Genomic DNA, 26,992 nt, shown 5'->3' with positions numbered 1-26,992 from the left:
TGTTAAAATACTTGGTATTGGAAACTTAAAACCAAAATATTTTTTTACACAAACGATAATGATCAGTATTCATGTACGGAAAAAAATCACCATGTTTCACGTTCTTCAGTTATAGGGTGCATGTTTATTTAAATAATGATAACGAAAAAAATAAAAAATATATTAAATATAAAAAAAATTACTCCAGAGTTCTCAGAAGTAACAATAATTGATGTATGCATAATTATATTCTAAGAAATCTACAGGTTCCACTTCTTTCTTAAGTCATATAAGTACAGAATTACAGCCATTTTTTATAGAGAGTAGAAACCAGAGCCTCGACTTGTTTTAACATAATCTTTATCAATATCATTAGTAGCCTATTATTAATTTGTTTATTTTCGTTTAAAATAAGTAATAAGTAGGTATATATAAATATAATATTATGCAGTTTTAAAGTAAATTAATAAAAAAAACAACTAAACTAGATACAACTACATTCACGTCAACATATGAAGCTAATTTTAAAATACTCATGTATTATTATATTTTTATCATATAATGATAAACGTTAACTACCTATGTGCCTATAAAAAAATATATTAGGTTTATTATAATTTTCTAAAATCATTATTATATTTGATTCTCACAAATTTGATATACAATAGAGGGGCGTTATCCGTTATATTTTATAGTATTGTTTTAACTCTGTATGGATGATGAAACAATTATTGAAGTAGCGATCACCTACTCAATGTCTACAATTCTACATTACATCTTTACACACAGACAATAAATATATACATATTGACGTTAGACAAACATGCAATACAATTAAAACAAATCAAATTCTCAATACACGATCCAAAACCTCGAACTAGGTACTTATAGATAGTTGCCTGAATGGCCAAAAATTCTTATACTAACTATTAAGTTTTCATGGTAATTAATATTCACTTGTCTCACAAAAGACTAAAGAAAGCTATCTCTCATTCTCGATTATATTATATTATTATTTTTTCTATTGGAATCGATGACATACAAATTAAACTTATTATATATTTATATATGTATATTGTATATATTAGTAAAGCACTAAAGCATAAGTGGAAGTAGTACTGTACAGTTGAAAGTCGTAACACGATGAGTACATAAACAGGGACATCGTAAACTATTCGTGACGTTGGCCCTCGAATGTTTAAATTAATTTCAAAAACTATTCTAGTAAATGTTGTTACACAAATTGTGTACATTTATAAATCAATATTTTATGTTACGGATACTGGCATCATGTTTTTGATATATTATTTGGCCTATCGGCTCAAAAACCACAATAGTAAATTTGTATAAATTGTGTAAGGTGTTACAATAAATTACTGATGTAAATTTCGAGCTAATTTTCAAACATGCGTGTGATGCAAGCGTCATGCAGTTCTGATTTAATGAGTTAATTGTAGACAATATAGAGTATTGGAGTATACCTATGTGGCTATGTGAGCGGTGCGCTAAGCTTTACGAATGAAAATATAAAGATGCAAGACATTTTTTATCAAGTTAACATCCTATCATCCTTATTCCTTAAATAATCCATTTCGTTTTATCTACTTTCTTTTAACTTCCAAGTTCCATCTAAATAAAATTACCAACCAAGCTAGGTATATTGGTATATAATATAAACTTTTTCTTAAACCAACGTATCCAAATTATGAGGTTCTGTAAAAATTTCAAGTATAACCATATCCAGCACTTCCTGCTATACAAAACTTTTTGAGTTATAACTTAAGAATTCTTTAACAATTTTAATTTTGGACGTTCTAATCATTCTTTACATAATGATTTTTCCATTTCTCCTGTCTACGATGGTTATAAAAAAAAATTATAAAAATTATAGACATTTTTACAATCGATTCAACATTAATATTTAAAACTATATAAAGTATTTGTGGCTCTAATAAATATGCCCAGTAATCTCAGAAAAAATATTAAATAGGTGGTGGTATTGGGACCTCCTAACATTATATTCAAAATTATAATAATATAGTAATAATTATATTATTATAAATAACTGTAAAACTGTCAAATTACCTTCACTGGAAACAACCAAATCTAAGACGTGGGCTTATATTTTGCTATAAAATAATGTCAATTAGCATTGTTTGCAATCCCCTCTATCCTTATAAATCATAAGTTATAATATAATTAGATAATATAGGTAACATGACGGTTTCCATACTGTCCTATTGAAGTGCGTCTCTGGTCCTTGGTCCCTAGATCTTTATTAATTGTCAGGCGGACAGTAATAAACTTCTAACAATTGAAAATTGTTTATTTAAATAAACAAAAGTATAATCCTTGCAGATAATAAAACGAATTTCAACAAAAGGCAAATGTATTATTTATAAATAGGTACCTATTGTTTAAAATTATTAAATGTAAGTAAATAAGTAATAGGTACAACTAATTTAAGTTCTTAATTTTTTTTTTGTTATTTATTCAATTGGTTGGCAATCTTCATACGTTTAAATTAAATAATTGCATAGAAAAAGGATAATGAAACGAGTCGATTTATTATTATATTATAAACAGTACAAATATTATTTACATAGCCATATATAGGTAATAATATTGATCTGTACGCGTGAATAAAAATAAACGGCTCTCGGTCATTATCTGTGTACTGTATTCTATGCTCACGCCGCTCACGGCCACTGACTATCGACGGTTTTGTTTGAATTCAGACGTGACGGCGCTATCTTTGGATGGATGAGCATTGTGCTGCTCGACCGCTAGGTGGCGTTGACGTCGGCATCGGTTGCGTGCAGTTGCCCGACAGGTGGCGACGGATGCGTCGGTGTTGTTGACGAGGGGCGCTGCGGGTTTCTCTGTAATTGGTATTTGTCGTGCGTCCATATTCCGTTTCTCACCGTGTCCATGTTTTTGTCATCCCATTGACGCATTCACTACATTTCAGCGATCAACAGTTCCACTACGACTGTGTGCGCAAGGCGAACGCATTGGCCGCCGCGCTCCTTGTGATCATCACCGCCGCCGATTTATCAGCGTTATATTTTACCATAACATGTTGTATTAGTGTGAATAGTGTGATTTAAGATTTTGTCGTTATCATTATCGTCATTTTTTCGATTCAAATGTTTATTCGTCGTTTTCGTTAATTATTGTGGCGGTGCATATCTACCTAACCGTTTTGAAAAAGTACATTTCTATTTACTAATACTTCTCTATAACGATGATTCACGTAAACTCTTGACCGCGTTCGTCGAAAACAACTACACTTGTTGTCTAGTACGCGGCAGTGCGGCATAGTATTTAAAAAGTATTCCAACGATTTACCGAGTGTTTCGTGTCTCTACGGGGTATCGATGTGGTGCGTCTAGAGATTGTATTTTTCGCGGTGGGCACCCAGCAGTTTTCGAAATGCCTGCTGAAGATGATTCGTCCGTATTGTCCAACATCTGCGTGGGCTGCGAATGGTTGGCCACTGAACTATCGTCCAGTAACAAGTGTCAGTTGCTCATACTGGACTGCCGTAGTTCTATGGACTTCTCAGAGTGTCACATACGCGATGCGGTCAACTTCAGCATACCCACTATTATGCTAAGACGGTTGGCCGCCGGTAAGATTGACTTGGCATCTACAGTCAAGTGCACTGATCTCAGAGAGCAAATTGTCAATGCATATAAACAAAGTGCATTTGTGCTGTATGGTGATGAGTGTTTGGATGATCGTAAGACTACATCATCAGTATCAGATACAATGATTGTGTTGGCCAAGCGATTATTGAAGGATGGTTGTAAGGTTCATTGCCTGAACGGTAAGAATTCCTTAAGATTACATTCATGCTAGGTGTATAGCTATGCATTTTTTTATTATTATATAACTTGGTTCATATAGAGGTACCTTGATTATTATGAAATGTTTTTGTACTTCAACCTACATCTACCATAATGAATATTATTATGATTTTAAATATTTTATAGTTTTCATAATGATAACATTTGAGTTATTTCAAGTGATAATAATTAAGTAGGTAGTGTACGTATTAGCAATTGTACATTAATGATAATTCTTATCTGACTTGCCCTGTCAGTTAGGCAACCGATTAATAGGCTTTTAAATTTAAAAAAATGTTTGGAGTATAATGAATTTAAAAAATACCATTCAAACTTGTTGAATATTTATCAGTAGTCACTAATGGTAAAAATACATTTTTTTTTGTTTTGTAAATTGCAGAATCCAGTAGGTTTTTATACTATTTAATTACTTACATAATACATAGTCTTTCAATCGCAAACTGTTTTGAATGATTTATATTTATTTTATTATTTCAACTTAATATATTTAACTTTTATTGTGTATCTAGCAGTTACTTATTAGGTAGAACTGTAGAAGTCTACTTAGTATTACCTATTTTATCACATTCAACCTTTTATTGTATAAGTAATGGATACTAATTGTCTCAACTAATTTGAATTTAATGAATCTACCAATAATAGATGCATGGTATTGAGGTATTGGTATGAAATCAAACTATAAATTACCTATAAAGGGTATTTAAATCAATTATATATTATATTGTTTTTTTAATAATCTATTAAATTGCAATTAGTTCAGTTAATGATGTGTATAATTTAGTAGGTGCGTAGGTTTCTGGAATAATTTAATGAATTATTTACCTTTTATTTATTAATGAATATTATGTTCAAAAAGTTATAGTAGATAAGTTAGTTCATAAATTATTGTTCCTTTCAGGTTCTATAATAAAATAACTGTGACATTATGTAGTTTTTGAATTAATCTTTTCTTATTTAAGTAATTAAAACATTTGAATAGGTTTCTTCCATTAATCTTAACAAAATTATGACATTTTTAGTTGTATGGTAAAATAATTAAGAAACCGTGTGGTTTTTTTTGCAAAAGATAATAAAGTTATTTTTTGTTAAATTATTTTTATAATTTCTATGTATATTTACTTACCATTTAGACTTTGTGGTTTTTATGTAACATCTTAGTGCTATTCATTATTTGAAAGTTCAAATTATTAACCAACAGAAGAAACAGAATTATTTTTTAAGCTTTATAATATTATTTAAAATTAGCTTAAGATTTTAAATCTTTTATAAAAAATTTGGTGTAATAATCATAATATTGTAGTATTTATCTCTATTATTTGCCTACATATATTTAATATTATATTCACCTATATATTGTACATTGTCATTAATCAGGGTCTACCAAATTGCATATTATGCAAATGGAGGGGTGACATAAAAATATAATTATTAAAATCAAAATGGTGAAACTTGCTATTTAGTTAACATTATAATTAGTTACTGTTTGATATTGATAATACTTGTTGCATTTATGTTTCTAGATAAATAGTTTAAATAAAAATTGAACACTCTTTTGTTTTTATCCTGACTTATTGTGTTTATATATTTTAATACAATTTTTATTTTGTTGGGTGATATTCTCAATTTATTATTTGATAATTTGCTTGTTTAGTTACTTATTATAAACATTGTACATTATTTTTCTTATTCATTACTAGTAAAATGTAAATAATTGTTTATTACTAATTGCATATATTATTTCAATTTTTATTTACTTTAAATTAATTATTTACTTATTTGATTTCCATCTTAAACTTGCCTGTATAATTTATTTCTATTTATATCCAAATCAATGAATAATAATAAAGTGTAGGAATTTAATTGGCTTTCACTTTTCACTACGAGTTTTCTTACTTTTGTAATAATTGTTATCTAAAAATATTATTTTTAGAAAGGGGAAATATTATTTCACAATATTTATTTTACCATAGCGCAAGTGGTTATAGTCAAGTGGTTTACAGCTTATAATGCAATTTTTGTAACATATTTTTAGTATACTAATTTCCTGTGCTAATACAAATTAAATATTAAAGTGTAATCCAATTATTTGTGTCAAAATAGAACTTATGTCCTGTGAACTATGTTCAACGTCTGAACCGAATCCAAGGCGCATAGGTGAACGAATGTTGAATATCGATATAATGATTATAATGCGATGGTCAGTCTTTTTTCGGTTTATCTCTATCCTCTCCACCGCCATGCTAGCGATTCGAGTTAAGGAAGTCGGCTAATAATGTAGGAATGTCCATTTCGTCATTTGTGCGTTACAACCGAATCCCATTTATTATAAACCGGTATTGACCGAAAACTATGTTTGTTAACAATTCAGCAGAGTTCTCCTCTGACTGTAGGTGTGAACGCTTCCTACGTATGTACACGATCGGGCCGGCCATAAAGCTACGGTTACACACACTCAATGCACGCATAGGCGTCGGACCATGAATAAAGACATACATTTTGTGCGTAGCTGTATATTAGAAGATCATAATGAAAACAATTTTTTTCGGTACACTCCTCATACACACACGCACACTTATTATATATTATAATAATACGACCGGTGTTCATTCATATTTTAATGAACGTATTATTATTATTATTATTCATTCAATGGTTGCATCAGTTTTGTCGATCTTGCTTGTTGCTGGAAACCTTCACGGTCAACTACCACTCGGTCGGTACCCATCCTCGTTGTAGGTGTTGTGACCTAATCAAGGTCGTTGGCGCGACCGGTTAGATGGTGTATGCAGTACGTTCCGCAGGGTGCCGCCGGGAGGTACCTATCTCCGGGAAATAATTTTCTTTTCTAATTTGTTCGATTTATTGATATACTTGTCTCCAGTTTATGATCTACTAGTATAACAAACGTTTTGAATATCTTTCGGTGTCAATGTATACACTCATATTATTCTTAAAAATGTGGAAAAAAATAATAAATGTCTTTCGTTGAATCTTCTAGAGAAGAAGAAAATAAATAATGCATGTACCTTAACTCCTAAGATGTTTTTACACACTGTGTCCACGTTTAAACAGAATGTAATCGACCAATAACTTGCTACTCTTTTTTCCATTAGAAAGTTTATGGACTCTGAGTGTTTTACATTTTAAAAAGTGCCAGTAACTTTCGACTTTTTCTGCCCGTCAAAACATTAATGGAAAGTACTTATATTATTTATATTTCGTAAAACTCGTTCTGTTACCTATAACCCCCACTCGAACGTGAATTGTATTCTTCTGTTGTGTCATTTATTATTTTATCATGAACTTGCACTTGGCTATATTATTATATCACACTTTGGTCTTTCTTTATCGTAGCGTTTTCAATAATTATTGTGGTGGTATATATTATGTCTTGTTTGTCGATAATACACGCGTTGATTTTGTTTGGTTTAATTTGGCGATAACTGATTGCTAATTGGTAATTAATAATTAGCATTTATGACTTAATATTGTAAAAATATTCAGCAATTCCAATCCGCTATATAATCAGTATAATAATTGTTATTAATTTACAATTTCAAAGTACCACTTTTTATTTATTCTAATCAGTTAAAAAAAATACTGTAATTATTTTTCGTTAAATAAATTACAGATGTTTTGTTATGACTTAAATATGAAATAATTATGTGTTTTTTACCAAACTAATATATCTAAAGTCGTAACAATTTTTTTTATTAAATATCTGAGTTTAATGTTTATAAAACATTATAGATACAATTATTTGTGTGTGTTTTTGGTTGTTATAAGTATAGTGTTAACCTCGGTGTTAACTTCAACTTAGTAGAATAAATTAATTACTAGATGTTACATACTGTTCCTTTGACAAATATTAAAAATTGAACATTGATTTAAAAATAAAATAATATTTATATTCATTGAACGAATTATCATATACATCACAGTGCACACTATAGCTTTGGTAAATTAACAACTGGTTAATGGTTATTGATGTTTGGCATTATCTATAATAAAAAAAATAGGTACTTGTTATTCAAGTTGTCTGAAATTTGATTAATAATATTCAAAATAAACTTTTATCACACATTTTTATATAATTTAATTGCTTTTCTCTATCGCTTATATTTTTCACTCAACTCGCTTCCATTGAACTGTATTTATTCATTTATAAATATGTGAACCCAATTATGGAAGCAAATTTAACCCATAGTTGAAAATTTTAAAATAAATATTAATTTTATCCTGTTTGACGAGATTGGACAATAGTTAAACTCGTGAATACCGTTATATGATATGCCACATGATTTCGTGGGTGTAAATGAAGGTAGGTTTTTGTTTAATGCGATATGCAAAACCAGACAGCATATGCCCGTCTAGTTGGTGTATTGTATTTGCATATGTATAATACATCTATAGTGTCCAATTCTGAAAGAGTAGACGTATCCATGCAATATTTATTTTCGTGAAAAATAATTTTGAATATTATGCATATTCAACTATGATGGGTATACTAACTATTGATTGTCAATAAATATCAGTTACATTTTTTTTCCAAAGGAAAGTACGTTTACTATTAAACTAAAGCATATTTCTTTAAAGATTATTTTCATATTCCTCAAAATAGGATATCGATTCCTGATCCTTTGATAAGTGAGGTAGCTGTAATGATGGCACCTTTTATATATTTATTATTTTGATTCCGAAAAGCTATGATGTATTAAGATACTGTAATATCTGCACACGAGGTAATGAAAATGTAGTAGTTAAAAAGTTTCTAGCCATTCTTGGTCTCAAACTAATTAATTTAATACTGTATATATAATTATAATTTATTGATAGCTATGGTATAAATTGACAGAATATTTCAATACGATTATTTTATTCTAACAGTAATTATTCGTATTCTGTCGTAATTTATAAATTTACAGGTGAATTGCACTGCTGATGCTGGTATTTCTTATTTTCTATGCTCGTTAAAATAAGGGTTGCTACAAAAACGTTTTATATTATTATCAAAAATCGTTCGTGGTTTGTATACATTTTATCGTAACGACTGTGGACAGATGATTATTATACCGAGCGTTGGATAAAACGCGATCAACAGGAAGTCTTATTATTATTATTTTAAGTATTTTCTCATCGTGCACAATTGGCATAGTCACGACGACGTCGGATCGAGAGTACCGGAAACGGCGCGGCGACGGCGGAGTTGCCTCATCGAGGCTTGTCCCGCTCCCGTCTCGTTGGCGTGTTTTTATCATTCATCCGTCCTGTTTGCGTGCGTGTGTGCGTGGTGCCGCCGCCGCTCTCAATGGAAATGTCTTGCCCGCCGCCCCCTCATATGGCCGTGTAAGGTTTCCGGCGCGCGCTTAATGAAAACATTATTTTATACATATATATCATATACTGAGTAAAACGATTCGCGTGGGACTACGGCGGACCGGTATACAGTTTATTTTTTCTTATGGTTTTTTCCGTTCTGTTTCTATGTAGTGTATTCTACTATATCTACTCTCTACAATCATCGTAAAACAACATATTATACTATAGAAAAAAAACGTACCTATACGCGCGCACGTGTTTCGATTTTGCAAAACGATAATAATATAAGATAAAAAATCACCGCTGCTAATATTATTACCTGTTTATTATTTACGTAATTTGTGATTGGCGCACGTGGGGGCTACGGATGCCTTATTTATATAATATACCGCAAGAGCTCAAAATTAATATATTATTAATTATTAAATTATTATAATATACATATTATAGAAACTTAAAATTGTATATAATACTATATTCCACTGTCGTTATCCACTTGGCTTAGGTACGAGGATGAATCGATTATCCTATCAAATTAATAAATTGGTCGGTACAATATTATAATATTATATAGTTCGGACTCTCAGACCGAGATCAGAGGCGGCGCTTCGCCAAATCGAGCTTGTTAACGGAACACAAAAAGGCGTACGCCAAATATAGACCATATTATATTTTATATTATATGCATCTTAATGTTTATTTATATGTGTATGCGGTGACATTAAGTAGGCGGTAGTGATGGTAGCGACGACAGTGACTGGTTTTTCAGGAGGCCGTGTGACAAGCGTTTATTAATAATTACTGCTAATCAACTATTTTTTTATTTTTCGTCGTTCTGTGGTGTCTTTTTCACCTTCAATTCCAAATTGTGTTCAAATGTTTATTTTTATATGTACCTACGTTTATTTTTTGATATTCAGTATGTCCCAAAAAGCCCGGTTACCTTATTAATAGCTTCGTGGTAAATCAATTATTTTAATGTTTTTTCATAATAGCTATCAATAAGAAAATTAAATTTTGTATTATTATAATATTAGCAAAATTAATATTTTATTGTTAAAAATAGAAAATATAGAAAAATAAACTGTTATGGAATTATGATAAGATATTAGATAGTTATATTAGTTTTAAATTAATGAACTAATTTAAAACAGCATTGAAATTTTCAGTAGGTAATACATACATTGATATATTTTTATGAACTTTTATAAATAATATCCATATTGTAGCTAACAAAATTTATTTTGACAAACTAGAATTCTTTTTATTTTTGCTTATATAACTAATAAACTAACAAATATCAACAACTTAACCTTGTTGGCACTTGGTAAATTTTGAATATTAAAAATAAAATTTTTTCAATCTGTATTTACTTATCGATTTCAAAACCTGTTTTTAAATATATTTATTTACCTCAGAGATAATTTGGATGAATGGGATATACTCTGTATTCAGACTTCTCTAATTACTATTTCAAGTAACTTTACCTAATTTGGCTATTTCGTTATTTCATAGGATTATTATTTATAATATACATTAAACAATATTGAATATGTTTATATGTGGTAAAAATAAAATGACAGTTTTTGTTAAAAATACGGTATTGTTGACATTATAATACAAATATTATCGTTAATTTTTATTGTCTTAAATACTTCTTCGACTATTCTATAGAATAGTTTTATTCTTATATTTAGATTTGAATGTGATTTTTTTCGATTTGTTTGTGTTTAAAACATTTCTATGTAACTATAATAATTTACTTCATAAACAAAAAATAAAATCTGGCAACATTGCGCCCAGTCATAATACTATATCTTGCTGACAATATTTGCGAATAAATCTGCAGTTTTCTACGCAATGAATAAATAATCTAAATTCTCTCGGCGGGTCATTCGGACAACGTGTAGAAATGTTATGCAACGAGTATCCATATTCTATAGAGTATTGACTATAATATACATTAAATACCCATTATCGGTACGAACGTGTATAACGTACACGTATATGTATCGGAGAATGTATACACATTTGACATTGCCACCGGACACAACTCAAACGGTTTTAAATATGTTTTTTTTCTTCATGAATTGCATTTACGTCATTCACAAGACATGCGCGCCAGTCTTTGGTTAATCAATGATAAACCGGAATCGTCAATCGGTCGTAGTAGTTGTGTAGTTGTATAATTTTAGTAGTTTCCCACGCAAACAAGTCAAACAAACGGAAACCGCTCAGGATAGACATGATGCTTTTTAGTTTATATCCCCACGCACTTAAGGGTGGCACAATTACGGCTTATCCATTTTCACATTTTTCATTTTTCATTTAATATTGTTGTTTAAAATTTTAAAAATAGAGGGTTTTTATTTGAGGAAGTTTATTTTTTTCTAACGGGCGAAAAGATCCAATTGAATAGCCGGAAAGAGCGCATGTTTTGTTTCACAACCAAACTGCCAGTATCCGGCGCGTGCGCACGCGTATGTGTATATCCTGCCGTGTGTTTTAAACTAAACCGGATGTACATTTCCGGCATTTAGGATCCGTTGCGCGCTTCCTTTTCAGCGGGAGGCCTTGGCGTGCAAAAACCAGTACCCCGGACACGCCTAGTCCGAAAATAAGTCTCCCGGTTTCCGTTTTCACTACTGCTGGGAATTCGAAAAACATACGACCTATTTTAAAAACATACGACTCTGGTGCGGATTTCTCGCACTCTGCGTTCTATGAAGGATATCCGGTGGCGTGTCTATAAACACCCATTTTATATTTAGACACTTTGAATTATTTACCATTTGCAGCGTCCAAAATATGTATATGACATTAGATATGTTTTTTTTTAATTTGTGTTGCTGTCAAATATCTACTGGAGACTAAGTAGTTGAGATGCAAGCATTCTGTATTATGTAAATCACGTACTTGGTATTATGTTATTGTTTGGATACCAGTAATCATCGTTACACTTGTTTTTTTAATATAATTAATTTAACGGATTTAAATGTAAGTCTGATTAGAATTTTCTATTGTATGACAATACATTTATTTAGAATGCAATTAACGTTGATTATTCTGTTTAATTACTTATATGTATTATTGTGTAATAATAAGAACTGCTCTACTTAAAGCAGTAATACTACTTTTAATACGTCAAAAAATGACCTATGGTTTATCTTATTATATAGTTTAAACTTTAATCTCCGCGTCACGGAACATCAAGTTAGATAATACCTTTTATTTTATAAAAATGTTAAAATTATAAGCATTTTTATAGCACCAATCAATATGATCATATTTAAAAATTTTATTTTTAATTTTGCCATTTAAGATGTGGCATTTTTGAAGTGAAAATTATTTTTGTGTAATATAATATGAATAATAAAATTAAAAAGATAACCACCTAGTATTTACATAAAAGTAATAATACTCACGAAGTATATAAAATTGTATTATTTATTTTATAAAAATTTGTAAAAGTAATGTTAGGATTAGTTTCTGTTGGTTTCGTATTAATTATTAAATATACTATTATTCATTAAATAGTTCAATAATGTAAAATAAATATGTATTTATATGAGTGTTATTATTAATAATAATAATAATAATATTTGGCCACTTGTGTCTGGTAACAGGCGTTCAATAATAGTAGATAAAAGATTTTGAATGAGATTATTTTTAACAACAACAAGAGTAATGAACCTGCAGGTTTTTAAGGTGAACGAATATTAAAACATTTTCATAAATAATAATTTATCGTATCGCTTTATAGTAGCAGTGAATACAAATTAGTGCTACAGATATATCAATCGATCGAGTACGCTACCGTCAATATATTGATATAAAAATGTATTTATAATGATATTATAATTTAGAGTTTAAAGTAACACTTAGTTTTGATTTTTGATGGTGGAGGAGATATAGTTATTGTAACAACAAACCCGACCCGGGACGTGATGTATTTTCCGAGTAGTGTGCGGTCTGTGATCACAGTAAGTTAATAGTATACGCGGAGTTGACCTATATATTTATATGGGCCTCGGCCGGAGGATCGATATAATCGGGCCTCTGAAAACGCGTGGGTCGTCGCTGGAACGGCAGCAGCGGTGACGGGGTATTTTATAAAAAGGTCTTTATGTAATGTAGAACGTGTTACGTGATCAAGCGCTTTGCCACCGCCAGTTTTTCGTATTCAATGAAGCACACCTCGTGCGCATAGTCGTGGTAACCCGACGAATGGAAATACTACGTGCGGCGCGTCGGCTAGCACTGCCCGTTCCTTCCCTGACCCGTGAGCATTATTGTTTACCATCAATATTTTTTTATAATGAAAAGATTTTTCAATTAGTATTATTTTTATCAACCGTAATAGTGGGCGATTTTGAAATTGGAAAAAGTACCATAAAAACCGGTTAACGCAACCGTTTATCGAAAATTTTGTCCGAGTAGGCGTTTCCGGGGGTAGGTTGTCAGTTTATACTGTACGTGGGTCGCCATTATGTTTCGTCTTGACCCATTTTCGTGTTTGATTACGCGTGCAGGACCTCGACGAGTACCGGACGCGTTTGTTTGTTTTTCACGAGAATTTATTAAGATATTTTTATTCGTAGTTTTTCAAATTATGATTAATTTGGATTATTGCTGTAAACCGCTCAAGAGTGTTCAAAAGGCGTACACGATGATAATAATAACTAGATCGGTTGGTTATTATTTTTTCTGTCTGTCGATTAACGCGCCCAGGCTTGACAAACACTTGGTATACAATAATAAAATATTATTATATATACTATGTATAAGAATGTTGAGATTTGGTAGTGGCAGGGTACGTTGTGCGTTCGTTAATAAATCATCCGGTTTTATTGGCAGCCGGTTTCCGGTAGGCCAATTTTGATTTCCGGTCGGGTACCCGTCTGAGTTGTGCGTACTATATGTCCATATTATATATTGTATACTTGAGCCAGTCGGTGTTGGCCGATCGATGCGTCGTTGTTGCAGCCGCCGCCCGGTCCAGATGACGGAGACCCTTTGTGAGAAGCGCCAATGTTATTTACCACGAGGCGACCAGGAGCGGTGAAGGCGGCGCCCACTCATCGCGAACCCACACACACACACATATACACTGTTACGCGGAATGTTTTCTTTACTCTATCGAAATAAAAAAAAAGAATGCGCGCGTGGGTGGCGGAAAATTTTATTTTATAATAGACGTTAAAAATACTATTCGTAAACCTAGATGGAAATTTTTTAAATTTTCTTTGAGATAAGATAATTTTCATCTGCGAGTTAATATACGACATATAATATTATTTGTTGTCTTTATTTTCATTTAAAAAAATATTAAGATTCGTCATATAGCTGCACTATTTATCCAAAATTTTTACAGTAACGATATATTTTTTTGTTATAGATGAATTTCAGAAATTATTACTAATAATAATGTAATTATAGACGACTAATCACTTTTGTAGTTAAGTAGAATGCGTAATTATAACGGTATATACATGGTTATCTTTATTTATAATTATACATTTTTTTCTGTTTATATTGTCAATAATAGTATTAATTTAATTTCTTTATATTTAAATAGCATATCGTCACTTTTATAATGTTTTTAAATTTGAAGTTTTAAGAATATTGTCTGTCCGAATACATGTTAGGAACTGATTTCTATGAATAGGCCTGAAGCGTCAGGATGTTGTTACCATATGTTAGAATATGTTGAAAGACACACCTTGGGTTAGGGAATATTATAAATTACCACTTATATATACTTATTAACAATGAACTAAACATCTAAATAAATATCATCCATATGTTACGACTTACGTCGTATAATATGTATAATAATGCAAGCAAAATAGTTGACGTTAAGTTGTTAAGAATTTAACTGTTATATATATAATGTTGGATTTGTCATTAAACACTTCAATAAATCCATAAACAACGAGTTTTGGACACAGCTTGTTACTAGAGTATTTTATGAGAAGTAATAAATTAAAACATTGAAACCTCGTCATGTAAATAATGCACCTATGCATTGAGGTCACTGAAAAGGCATGACAAAATGTCTAAAATAGATTTTCTATGAAAATCAACCCTTTTATACCTTTTATAACAAAGGAATGTTAAATGTTCGACTATGTGTAGTATCTTTGGATATAGTAAATAAGCTGGAAAAAAATTATTTACTATTTAAAATTAGGTATGTGAGTTGTAAATTTAATTTTAGTATAGAAACCATTTTCTTTAATATGATATAAAATAAATGTCTAATTATTTATTATGAAAATAATACACTCGTTTAATTAATATTGATTAATTTAATTAATAAATAAATAAATTTATTTTTAATCGTACATACTGTAGACGTATGTAGTTAAGGTTGATTGAATGAATTGTACTAAATTAAATGCCGATATCTACCACATCCTCCTTCAAACAAACACTTCTATATTAATAGATCACCTATTACTTTATAAATGATGATCTTTTAATATTTATATATCATTAACTAGGAACTTTATTTTTACATAATATTACCACACTTCTTAAAATTATAATATATCATTTCAATCGATGCACGAAAACTCTTCACTCGAAAAAAACGAAAACGTATCACGTTAAAATATTTTGAACTGCGGTGAATGGTGATAGACGTTACTACGTCAGTAATGGATACAATCTTGGTTCGGTACTCATAAAAAGTTATTTATATAGTAAGTATTAAGTAATAACTACTGTTAGTTATTACTTAGTAGACATGGTAATAGAAAACTCGTTAGCTCGAAAACGGAACGTTAGTTCCAGACTCAAATAAATTGTATACTGATGTACACACGTGTGAAGATAATTAACTATGTATTTATTATATTATAATTTATAAGTCTAAATTAATTAAATGTCTAATAGTTTCTTGCTCCCGTCCCTCCGTGACGACAAATACTTGATTAGTATTAATAGATATTATATATAGTTTTCTTATACTATTGTTGTAATCACGCATATAATAACGATCATGTTAATATTTTTTTTCAGAGAGTTTTGATGCGTTTCAACAATCGTATCCAGAATGGTGTGAATCGTTTTTGGAACGTTGCGCCAGAGCGAACGACGACATGACAGGTTTCATCGGCGACACGGACACTCTGATGGGTTTGCGGTCGCTGCACATCACCCCGTCGCTTGTGCCACACACCCGGAACGCACGACGCCAGCACCAATTGCTATCCGTGCTTAGCACGTCACCTGAGAGCTCTGGGGGTTCGGACATTGACAGTCTGTCGGACGTGGACAGCTCCAGTTCGATACTTGGTTACGACGAGGACCGTGATTTCCCCGTAGAGATCCTACCCGACCTGTTCCTCGGCAACGCGACTAATTCGGAAGACTTGGAATGGCTTAAGAAACACCGGATAGAGGTAATTTCTTACGTCACATGACCCTAATAAATTCATATTTCTTCAATCTTTTTCAGTTGAGCACCTCGTTTAGCAAGTTTAGGTTTTTACGGTACGGTTCCCTTACAGCGTCTGGAGCTATTTCCGTGTTAGACTCAACGGGGAGATCGTACCTTTAGAAACTACAACTAATTTCCAAACGACAGATACTGTGTTAATATAAAATTATGAAATTAAAACAATATATATATATATACATAAATATTTAATTTAATATTATACCTATATAATACATTGTATTACTTATCTTGTATTATAGAATATACTAGATATCTAACGATATACGTTATTAAAAAAAGAAATAATTTAATACTTAAACAATATATATTCTATCATTGCCAAAATTCAAATCATATTAAATTACATGTATAAAAGTAACGATACTAGTCGTTCGTAATTTGGTTATCTAACATATTATGTTAAAAGCACTAATTTAATTACACTTTTTACATTAATATGTGCCTATAAATTATAATATTAATTAGTTATTACATATGAATTAATCATTTAAATAATATTATATTTTAAGAAAAGTAATAAAGTAAAATACATTAATTATAACAGTATTATATGTATTTCTTTTTGTAATAACCTATTAAGCTTAAATCTATTGCCATCTATTTGGTACAAAATGTACAATAATAGTTTTTAACCGATTTTAATAATAATTTCTAACCCCTATTAACCCCTATTTATACAATAAGCCAGAAAATTAATCAGCTGATTCTATAAAAATATAAAAAATATATACGGACTACTACCTAATATAATTGCAAAGTGCCTGAGTTTCTGACTACAGTGTAGTACTTAACCTTAAATCATAATATATCATTAATATTGTATATTCCACAATTAATCAATTTGCTTGGTTTTTTCAGTATATTTTGAACGTTACGTCGGACTTGCCTAACACTTTCGAAGAACAAGGACATATCAAGTACATGCAAATACCAATTTCCGATCATATCGGACAAAACCTTGCCAGCTTTTTCCCTCAAGCAATAGAATTCATCGGTGAGTTGTTTATTTGGTAAATTTTTCTTTCAATTTAACCTATTTGCGATTGGATCCCAGATTTATTTTATTTTTTGCCCTGGGTGTGTCACGATGATGAGTTAGACATGGTACATATACGTACTTTACGTATTATGTATTTATATGATGTATTATCGTAGGTGTTTGTCACTTTTTTGCCGAAATATTAAACGCAATAAAATTACGTCGTTACTGTGGGCGAGTAAGTAGTGGGTTTTCGCACTCGCGTATGATTTTATCCCATCGTGTATTGTGAAAAAAGTACATGTATGTTGGTGGCAGTAGTAATGAGTGTTGGGAAATTAAACTTTGCATAGTGTTTCTTGTTGTTTTTTACTTATTATTAATGGTTGTAAAGGTTAAAGCCAGGTTTTTATTTTATCTGTTGTAAGAGCACTATACATTTTATATCAGCTACTCATTGTTTATTGTAAATTGAATATTTCCTTTTTAAATGTAGATCTCCAGTGGTATGACATATTTTTTATTACATTTTCTATGCACAGCATATACTATTAAATGACGATGATATGATGTATCGTTTTAAACGTGTTTTGAAATTGCCGATTGCATGCACATGCACGTTAACTTTTCATAACTTTGGCTGTGTACATATGTTAATATTTCTAAGTCATCGTATTAGAAAGATTTGTAATGTCATTTAATCAGTATGATATAAATAATACATTTCAGCAAAATTGATATAAATATATAGTTTTAATAATTTATTACCTATACATTATGAATATTATGAAAATTTTTTTAATATATATAATTGTTTAAAAAAATGTATAATATGATGCATGGCTAGCGTATTTTTTCTCAAATCTAATATGAACCGAAATATTGACATTGTCGAGTGGCGTGTTCATTTTTAAATTATTATTTCTAGTCGTAGATATTACGGTCACAAGTTATAACAGTAATAACTATTTATGTGATGGTGGACGCGAGTATATAATATTATATTATGAATATTTTCATAAATAGATTACTGTTAATCGATATTGACAAACTGTGGACAAGAAACACGTGTTCCAGGAGTTTTTGGCGACTGTGCATTTTTTAACGCCTTAAATAACCCCGAAAAGAATTTTAATTAAACGTCCGTCCGCCGCTGTGCGATGCGTTAAAATTATGTTTATTTTTTCCTTGTACACCTATAATTAAACGCGTATTTGAAGTATATATTTAACAAAACGTCTAGCGTGTGATTTCTTGGCAGTGTGATATTATTTTCATGAAATTTCTAACTTTGGACACATATTTAGTGATGGTGTCGTTATCGTATATATAATACACTCTACTCGTGGTGCGTGAGTATTCTTGTACACACGCTCGCTGGTTGATTCCGTGAATGAAGACGCCCACGCAGTCTGCCGACGTATATGCCGAAATGGAAGTGCTCCCACGCGCACCGGATCCACGTTATAACACGCGCACGGAATTAAATTGTTTGAGGGTGGAGTGGGGTGTGGGAAAGGTTGCTGTCCCTATCAACAAGTTACGGAATACCGGGAGGGGTGGCTGTGTAAGAGTAGTGTTTTGGAGGGTGAGATGGTGGAGAGACATTTTATCAATGAACTGAACCTTTGAATGAGTGGGCCGTCGCATTGGTCGTTGCACGCATGCGCTCTCGTACCATGTCCCGATCAATATCCGAGTCAAAGCCGGTGGTGTATACGGTATGTTTGTAGGGAAGGGCCGTCGACAGTGCACCCACACCTCTAGTAATGATGATAACACTCTCCACCCTGCCTGTCCGCAGAGACAAAATATCTCGCCGTATACTCGACCCTCATGCGAGAATGTCGGCCACCGAGTTCGAGAATGTCGGTCATTATTCGTTGACCTGATGAAGTCTCGCGACTCATCGGATCGTTTGTCGAATGTTAGATTCGAAGGTTATTAGCTGCAAAGAATATTTTTTTTTTGTGAGTCGATTTTGTTAAGGTACAATTTGGATTACAATGCTACACTATTATTATGTAATAAGAATGAATTAATAACATTTAGAATAATTGCGACTTAAGAACGTAACAAGAACGCTAAGAAGTTGAGAGTGCCCACTCTGATATGCAAGAACATAATATGTGATGAAGTTTCATATAAATCTTAGTCATCATCATCTACACAATCGATCTTATACCAAAATCAATGTAGCAAAAGTATATTATATGACAAGTATTTTGCGTTAGACCGTTAAACTGTGTCTTGTAACAGTTGTAATCGTGTGTTTTATGAATTATTATTTTTATTATTATATAAGATTCTAATAATATCTAATATTTAACAATAATTATAAGATAATAATACATTTTTTTATTTATTTTAACATAAATTACTATTACTATATTTAAAGCATAAGAAATACATTCATTAGCACTAGATTCAATTCCCAGATATGTATACGTTTTTAAATAGATTAGACGTACTGCACGTAATGGGTAACAAATGTCGACACAGAACCGTGGAATAAGAGAAAAACGTTTTGTATGCATTTTTAATCAGACTGTTACTAATGGCAAAAACAGTAAATTTAACTATGCAGGCGAATTTGCGTTGTTCGCGACGATTGTAATCTATGTCGTATGTACTACGTTGTCTCTTGTCTACGTACGTATACACATCGCGATTAAATTCTGACTCGCTGGATTAGTTCCGGCGTGAGATTTCTGACGTTTAAACGCACCAAGAGAAGGAATGCGATTAATTATTTCCGAAGTCGACTGCGTGTAAAATATACTATTAATTAGACATGGATACAATTTATAAAGTTTTCGCGGTTTATGTATTTTTCTCGTTCTCGAAAAACTTAACTGGTTATTATTTTTATGATTTAATATATTGACATATTATGTTGGTGTAGTATTCGATAAATCGTGCCACAATAATACCTAATATATTGTATTATATAATTCCATTTGTGGAGGATGAATGTGTGTGGAAATCTATAGTGTGAGCAGTGGTTGTTTATTTGCGTCACTGAACACAAGTAATTGAAAACTAAAATAGTTAATTTCAAAATACAAAATATGACGTTGACGACAATGATGGTTATGAGTTTACCAAACGAAGATTAAGTTTTGCGTCTGTCCCTACATCGTTGAGCTTGACGGCATTTTATACGAAAAAAATAATTTACTATGATAATTGATAAGCATTTCGACATTCGCGGATGTTTGTGTCTCGCTAGTGCCGTGTAACAATACTACAATAGATTTGCTCGTAACTTTTTCGGTGTAATATGATATTATCATGGGTGTAGTTTCACTTATATCGAGCTTATCTTTTATTGCTTTCTGTCTCATCGAATGAACATTTTAAACAAACTAAGCAGATGCCTAATTACACTGTTCTTTCCTGTCATCGACAGTTGACGTACGTATAGTACTGAACGATTTCTCTTGAAATAAATAAAAACCGTATAATTATTGAGTTTTTGTGATCTGAGTGTTATGGTGAATAAAATATTGTGTGTGTATTAACAATTGTCCCAAGCCTTGAGGTGGTTATTTTTTAAGGGCCAGTGAGGCATTACATTTTCTAGTAAACATCGTTGTGTGCACAGCTCCTTATTAATATTTATTATATATGCCTAATAATATATTATGTATTTTACACTACAATACTGTATACATGCATCTTATGTACGGTATGGGTTTGATTTTTTAATGATATTACTTATTTAGTAATATTTTTTCCTTAGTTACAAACAATTATATTAATAATAATAATGATATACGACGGAAATGGATTTAAAAAAATAACAATAGCACGGCAGTCGGTCGCGTTCATACCATATTACTCTATGGTTCATACACAATGGCCGCAACGTACGTAATATATAATATTATTATTATACCTCGTAGCGGATTCCTGCCTTCCTGTGCACGTAACGTCCTGTTGATATTTCCGTTTTTTCCATGAGCCGTCCGCATACACTTAATAGTAAACACCGTGTGCGACTTGTTATAATAATTTTTATACGCTCTCAATATTGAGAACGTTGATAATGGATAGTTTTGAATGTTTTTTGTTCGATACTCGTTATTAATTTGTTACCAATGTTCATAGGTAATATAATTTATGTATGACTAGAACGATTTTTAAAAATATCGTATTGAACCAATTATTTGTTAACATATGGTTTATAAAAGTATAGGTACTTAAACAATTCTAAAACTCAGAATAGTTAAAGTGTAATATTAGTATAAGCGTTTTCAGTGAGTATATCGGGTGTTTATTTATACTTATATATTTTATATATTATATTGGATCCATTGTCCGCGAGTGTAGGCAGTTCTTCGAATAAAGATAACAAAGATTGCGCAACGCATTCTGAGATTTATATTTGCCTATTGTTTTTTTAACCTAAGCTAAAACGCTCCGCCGCAATAGTGTGTTGATTTTCTCACGGTGCTTTTTAGTCGCGCCATTTACATACATTTCCTCTACACAAGCATACGCAACTACGCGAGTACTTAGTGATTCTTAAGCATTTAACGTAATGACTTATGATAATTTTCCAAGCTAAATTATTTGAAACCGACAACGTGTGAAAACTGGATACATTTAAGTTTTTAAAGATAGCATTAAAAATATTTATTTACAAAAAATAAGAAAATCAATTAAATAATTTAATGTGCTGTTTTTATTATTATCATTTGTGTAATACTATTAATTTTAGGTTTTTACTATAATTAATTTTTTTATTTAAAAAAAACTGTCTTATTTAAATTCCAATTAATATTCACGTAAAACTATTTAGTCATTTTGGTATAATATATTATACTATTATTTAACTAATAATATTTTCACCAATAATTAGACAAAAGTTATGATATATTGTTACATGGTAGTAGAACATCCGACGGCGAGGCTTTTCGGCCTATACGACACGCAGTATTTGAAATTAAAACACCGGTAATTACCGTTGTATCGAAAATAACGCCGGGAGTAAAGTTCGCCTATCACACCGGCTTATCAGTTATAGTGAGCGTTACTAACAATTTGTACATGATGAACCGTATATTATATTAACTGCAGTGTGCACATGACCCGCGTAATTAATTCATAGTGTGTATTTTTGTTATCGTCGTTGAAAACAAACAGGTACCACATCCGTCCGTGATCGATGTGGGTTTCCAATAATATCAACGGAAACAAACATTTTTAATACTAATAAGTAATGATTAATAATAAAAACGCATGCCACTAATATACGACAGTCTCTTGTTGACATATCGGTGCGTGTTTGTACTTAACCGGGTCGACCGAAATAGCGACATCCGCGAACTCAACTATATTTTTATTATTATGCGCACATGCCACAATAGGTTGATATTATGAATTATGATGTAATAACAATTACCACCATTTCTTTGGCGCGGGGTGCCACTATACTCGCGTGGGTGAAAAGGCTTAAGTACAAAAATAACCACGATAAAACGTAATAAAGTTGACAAAATCCATGGTAACAGGTACACCTTTAAATATACCTCTTACCGGCGTGTGCGTGCGCGCGTGTATTTATTTCAGGAGTCACGTGTTTGGTGTTGATTATGCCGGGCTTCCGTAGCGTTTATAGGTGGGCGGTTGTTTGCATTTGCAAATTGCAAGGTGGGCTGTGTCAGAGTATGACCTTTATTATTGTTATTATTATTATTATCATCATCAGAGTATGTTGTATAATATAGCACAATTCTGTAATATAAATAAAACTTGTGTGGTATGTGTAATGTGTCTATTAATATTTTTTCGCGCTGTCGGAAAATACAAATTCCCCGGAAGGTGCCAGACTTGCACAAGAAAAACGATACGACGTTTGCTGCGACTTTTTTCTGCTTTTGATACATCATGATCATGCCGTCTGATATTCCCGAATAATATGACATCAAATACCCACCTATTTTTCTCCAACTAGGTTTAACACTCTCGAGTAAAAGTAAAAGTGATCTGTGAAGAATTTAGCTTCTCAATGTTTGAGTTTATTAAACTTATCAAAACGTTAACATGTCGATGTGATTATTTAATAATAAAAATAAAAAAAAAAGACAGGAAGAAAACTAAAATCATGTATAAGTATTAGTGTTTGGTAGGGATTATTTTGATAGAATATTTTAAATCCAGTTTTTAAAATTTGTTATTCCTTAATCTCAAATAGTAAATACCAATTTTCCATCTTTAATCATAATAATCTTTCCTCTTTCAGTCGTTGATAAATACGTTTGTCTAGCAAATGCAGTAAGGAAGTAGGCAGCAACAAATAACGAATAGCAAATATAACTTGTAATAATGTCGAATAATTATTTGATTGTAATTTGTATGTATGTAGACTATGTATGGGTAACCTTATCTTGGTACTCGAGTGATTTTTGGTGAACTTTTACAACAATATCTAAATCGATGTATACAGTTAAAAATAAATAATTTTTGAAACCACGATTTCCGCTCTTTTATTGCACATCCAGATTTTTAATTGAAATATTAATAAATATTTTAATGTTTAGCTTTGTAAGTTGTAGAGATTTTGCAAACAGCAGAGATATTAAGTGAAGTTTACTAATTATTTTTAATAGTGTTCTCTCTTGAACCCCTTTCGTACCCAATCGCGATTTCTTTTCCATTTGGAATATAATAAAAGAATAATATATAGTGTATTATTCTGTACCTTAATATAATAACAACAATGATTTCGGTTGTAGATAAGAGTCGGGCGCAAAAGAAAGGCGTCTTGGTGCACTGTCTGGCGGGCATATCGCGCTCGGTAACGGTGATGCTGGCGTACCTGATGGCTCACCGGCAACTGACGCTCAACGAGGCGTACAATATGGTGCTGAAGCGCAAGGCGAACATCGACCCAAACTTCCACTTTATGCAGCAGCTGCACTCGTTCGAAAAGCAGCTGCTTGACGCCCGGACGCAGCCCAAGCAGCAATCTGCCAACTCGACAGGCTCGTCGACGTCCAGCTACCTGAGCCCGCTGTCGACGGCCGTTCAGAGTCCCGATAGCGGCATCGAATTCGACCGGTGGACTCCCGGCACGGGTGGATGAGAAACATTTGAGGGCGACGAACAACAACGACGATCGCCCCAGACCAAATACCGCTTCTGACCAAACGCCGCCGCTTCATGTATTATTCTACCATTACTATTACTACTACTACTACTACTACTATTACTACTACTACTACTACTACTACTATTACTACTTTACAGTCGTCACAGTCTTCGTTTTCTAAACATTTTTGTTTTATTTTTTTACTATACACAATAGATCTACTTGCGTTTTTTTAAAATCAAAACCTTAAAACAAAAATGTTATCAAATTCATTCTGTGTAAAAGTATTTAAGTTTAACGCGTGCAACCTATTTCGATTAAACGACTGTCTTCTCCCCATTTTTGTCATTAGTGCTCATCATACTTATTATTATTATTACTTTTTTTTTTAAATTTTAAATCGCACAATTCTTTAAATTATTATTTTATCTGTATTGTTAAGGGCTAATATTATATAATTTTATTAAGTTATACCATCGATTATTTTTCTGAAGATTTATCGCACACTATGATGTTCCATGCCGTGTAACTACGCGTTAAAAGAAAAAGGATTTTTATCATCGCGTTTCATTGACGAGGTGTTGAAAAATTATTCCTTGTATATTATTCATTCAAGTATTACATTTACCACCTGCGATGTGGTGGAACATGTCTATTTAAAAATGATTGTCGTTGTTATATATTTTATACTTAATTTATTTATGTTGTACTGTAAATGTTTATATTTCTAGACTGATTTATGGTCCGATGCCATTTAATTTATTCGTTCGGCCGATTTTAAATTAGCTGTATTATTAATGACGATCATGTTAATATTATATGATTGATTGAGTGAAAATCAATTTTTTCTCATTATCTTCATTAGATTTTAGATCTTAAAAATTAAAACATGTGTTTGTATGTCATTAAGTGTTGTAACTATTAATTTATTTTTAAATTCAAATTACAGTGTCTATACATTACTTTATTATATTATATTATTATAATACATTACAAGGATTTTTAAAGTCTATTCCATATTATAAATAATAAATTATAATATTAACATGGGTTACCACTTAATGAAATGATGGCCAATTGTATAAAATTTTATGATATAAGCAAATGATTGTATTTTGTATTAGGCCCTATATTTTGTAATTATAGTGCCATAACCAACCTCAGATGAATGAGGTAAACAATATAAATATGTGTTTATGTAAATGATTATGAGATATAATAATAATAAATTTATTTAAAAATATAATTATTTATTAAACTTTAAGAAATGGATAGTATTATGCTCTTTGTATACAAATAAGTTATGATAGAATATTTCCTCCTATTTACCGAAGAAATGATTTGGTCAATGGACAATACAGACTATTCAAGTATAATAAATTCTAGGTACAGTCTTGGTAAAGTTACTTTTTTTTGGTTATTAAATTCTGTTATGAATTAGGTTAAAATATTGTTATTCAATAGTTCTTGTTTTGTTTGGTAAGTTATATAACTTGAGTTTAAAAGGAACAATTATAGTTTTATTTCTTATTTTTAAAAATGTTATAGAAAAATTAAATAATATTTTTAAACAATAAATTAACAAAGTAATGATAAACAAAAAAAAAGTTATTTAAGAACTAAAAAAAAAAAAAATGGTAATCGTTTAACATTAAATATTTTAAATAACATTGAATTTTCCAAAACACTTATTAAAAATAAAACTTTTTTTCAAATAGTTATGACAACAATGTTACAATCAGAAAATCATATTGTATGATTACATTATTACAACATATATTTGTATAAGTTATTACTATTGCTTCTTGTTAAAAGCAGATATTAATATTTAAGTAATATTTTTTTTGGTGTTAAACAGTAATAAGTTATGTATCAGTAGTCAATACCTTATTTGTGTTATTTTATACATATATAATATATAAAAAAAGTATTTCACTAGATTCTCATTTTTATATATGATTATATCTAAATAAGATATAGATAGTTTTGTAAAAGGAAAGAGATAAAATAAGAATTTGAATTATTATCTAGAAAATATAATAATAAATTTAGAACTTACCAATAATACAAAGATAATCATAATTATTAATGCAAATGTTAATTACCTTTATCTCCTCATCTCATGGATTTAAAAATGTAGTTCAAGATTTCTCATTTTTTTCTTGAATAGAAAATAGTTAAGCATCATACATTTTTAAGAGCGTTGGAAGTTAGGTTCAAATTTTCAGACTAATGTTATACCTTATGTTCATGTTTATGGTTTAACTGATGTCCCC

The 26,992-nt window shown here is 30.8% G+C and overlaps 1 protein-coding gene across 1 annotated transcript; it reads left to right on the top strand.

The window, feature by feature from the left end:
• The first annotated feature begins 2,883 nt into the window (after positions 1 to 2,883).
• On the top strand, positions 2,884 to 25,962 carry LOC113561190 (dual specificity protein phosphatase Mpk3). Its single transcript, XM_026967470.1, has 4 exons — positions 2,884 to 3,811; positions 16,197 to 16,579; positions 17,497 to 17,632; positions 24,361 to 25,962. Exons 1-4 carry the CDS (start codon positions 3,415 to 3,417, stop codon positions 24,708 to 24,710), a joined length of 1,266 nt encoding a protein of 421 aa, XP_026823271.1. The 5' UTR covers positions 2,884 to 3,414; the 3' UTR covers positions 24,711 to 25,962.
• Positions 25,963 to 26,992: the final 1,030 nt, after the last annotated feature.

Source organism: Rhopalosiphum maidis, chromosome 1 (genome assembly GCF_003676215.2).
Source record: "Rhopalosiphum maidis isolate BTI-1 chromosome 1, ASM367621v3, whole genome shotgun sequence".
NCBI classification, from domain to species: domain Eukaryota; kingdom Metazoa; phylum Arthropoda; class Insecta; order Hemiptera; family Aphididae; genus Rhopalosiphum; species Rhopalosiphum maidis.
The sequence above is the reverse complement of the archived record's forward strand: the minus strand, read 5'-3'. Positions and strand labels throughout refer to the sequence as shown.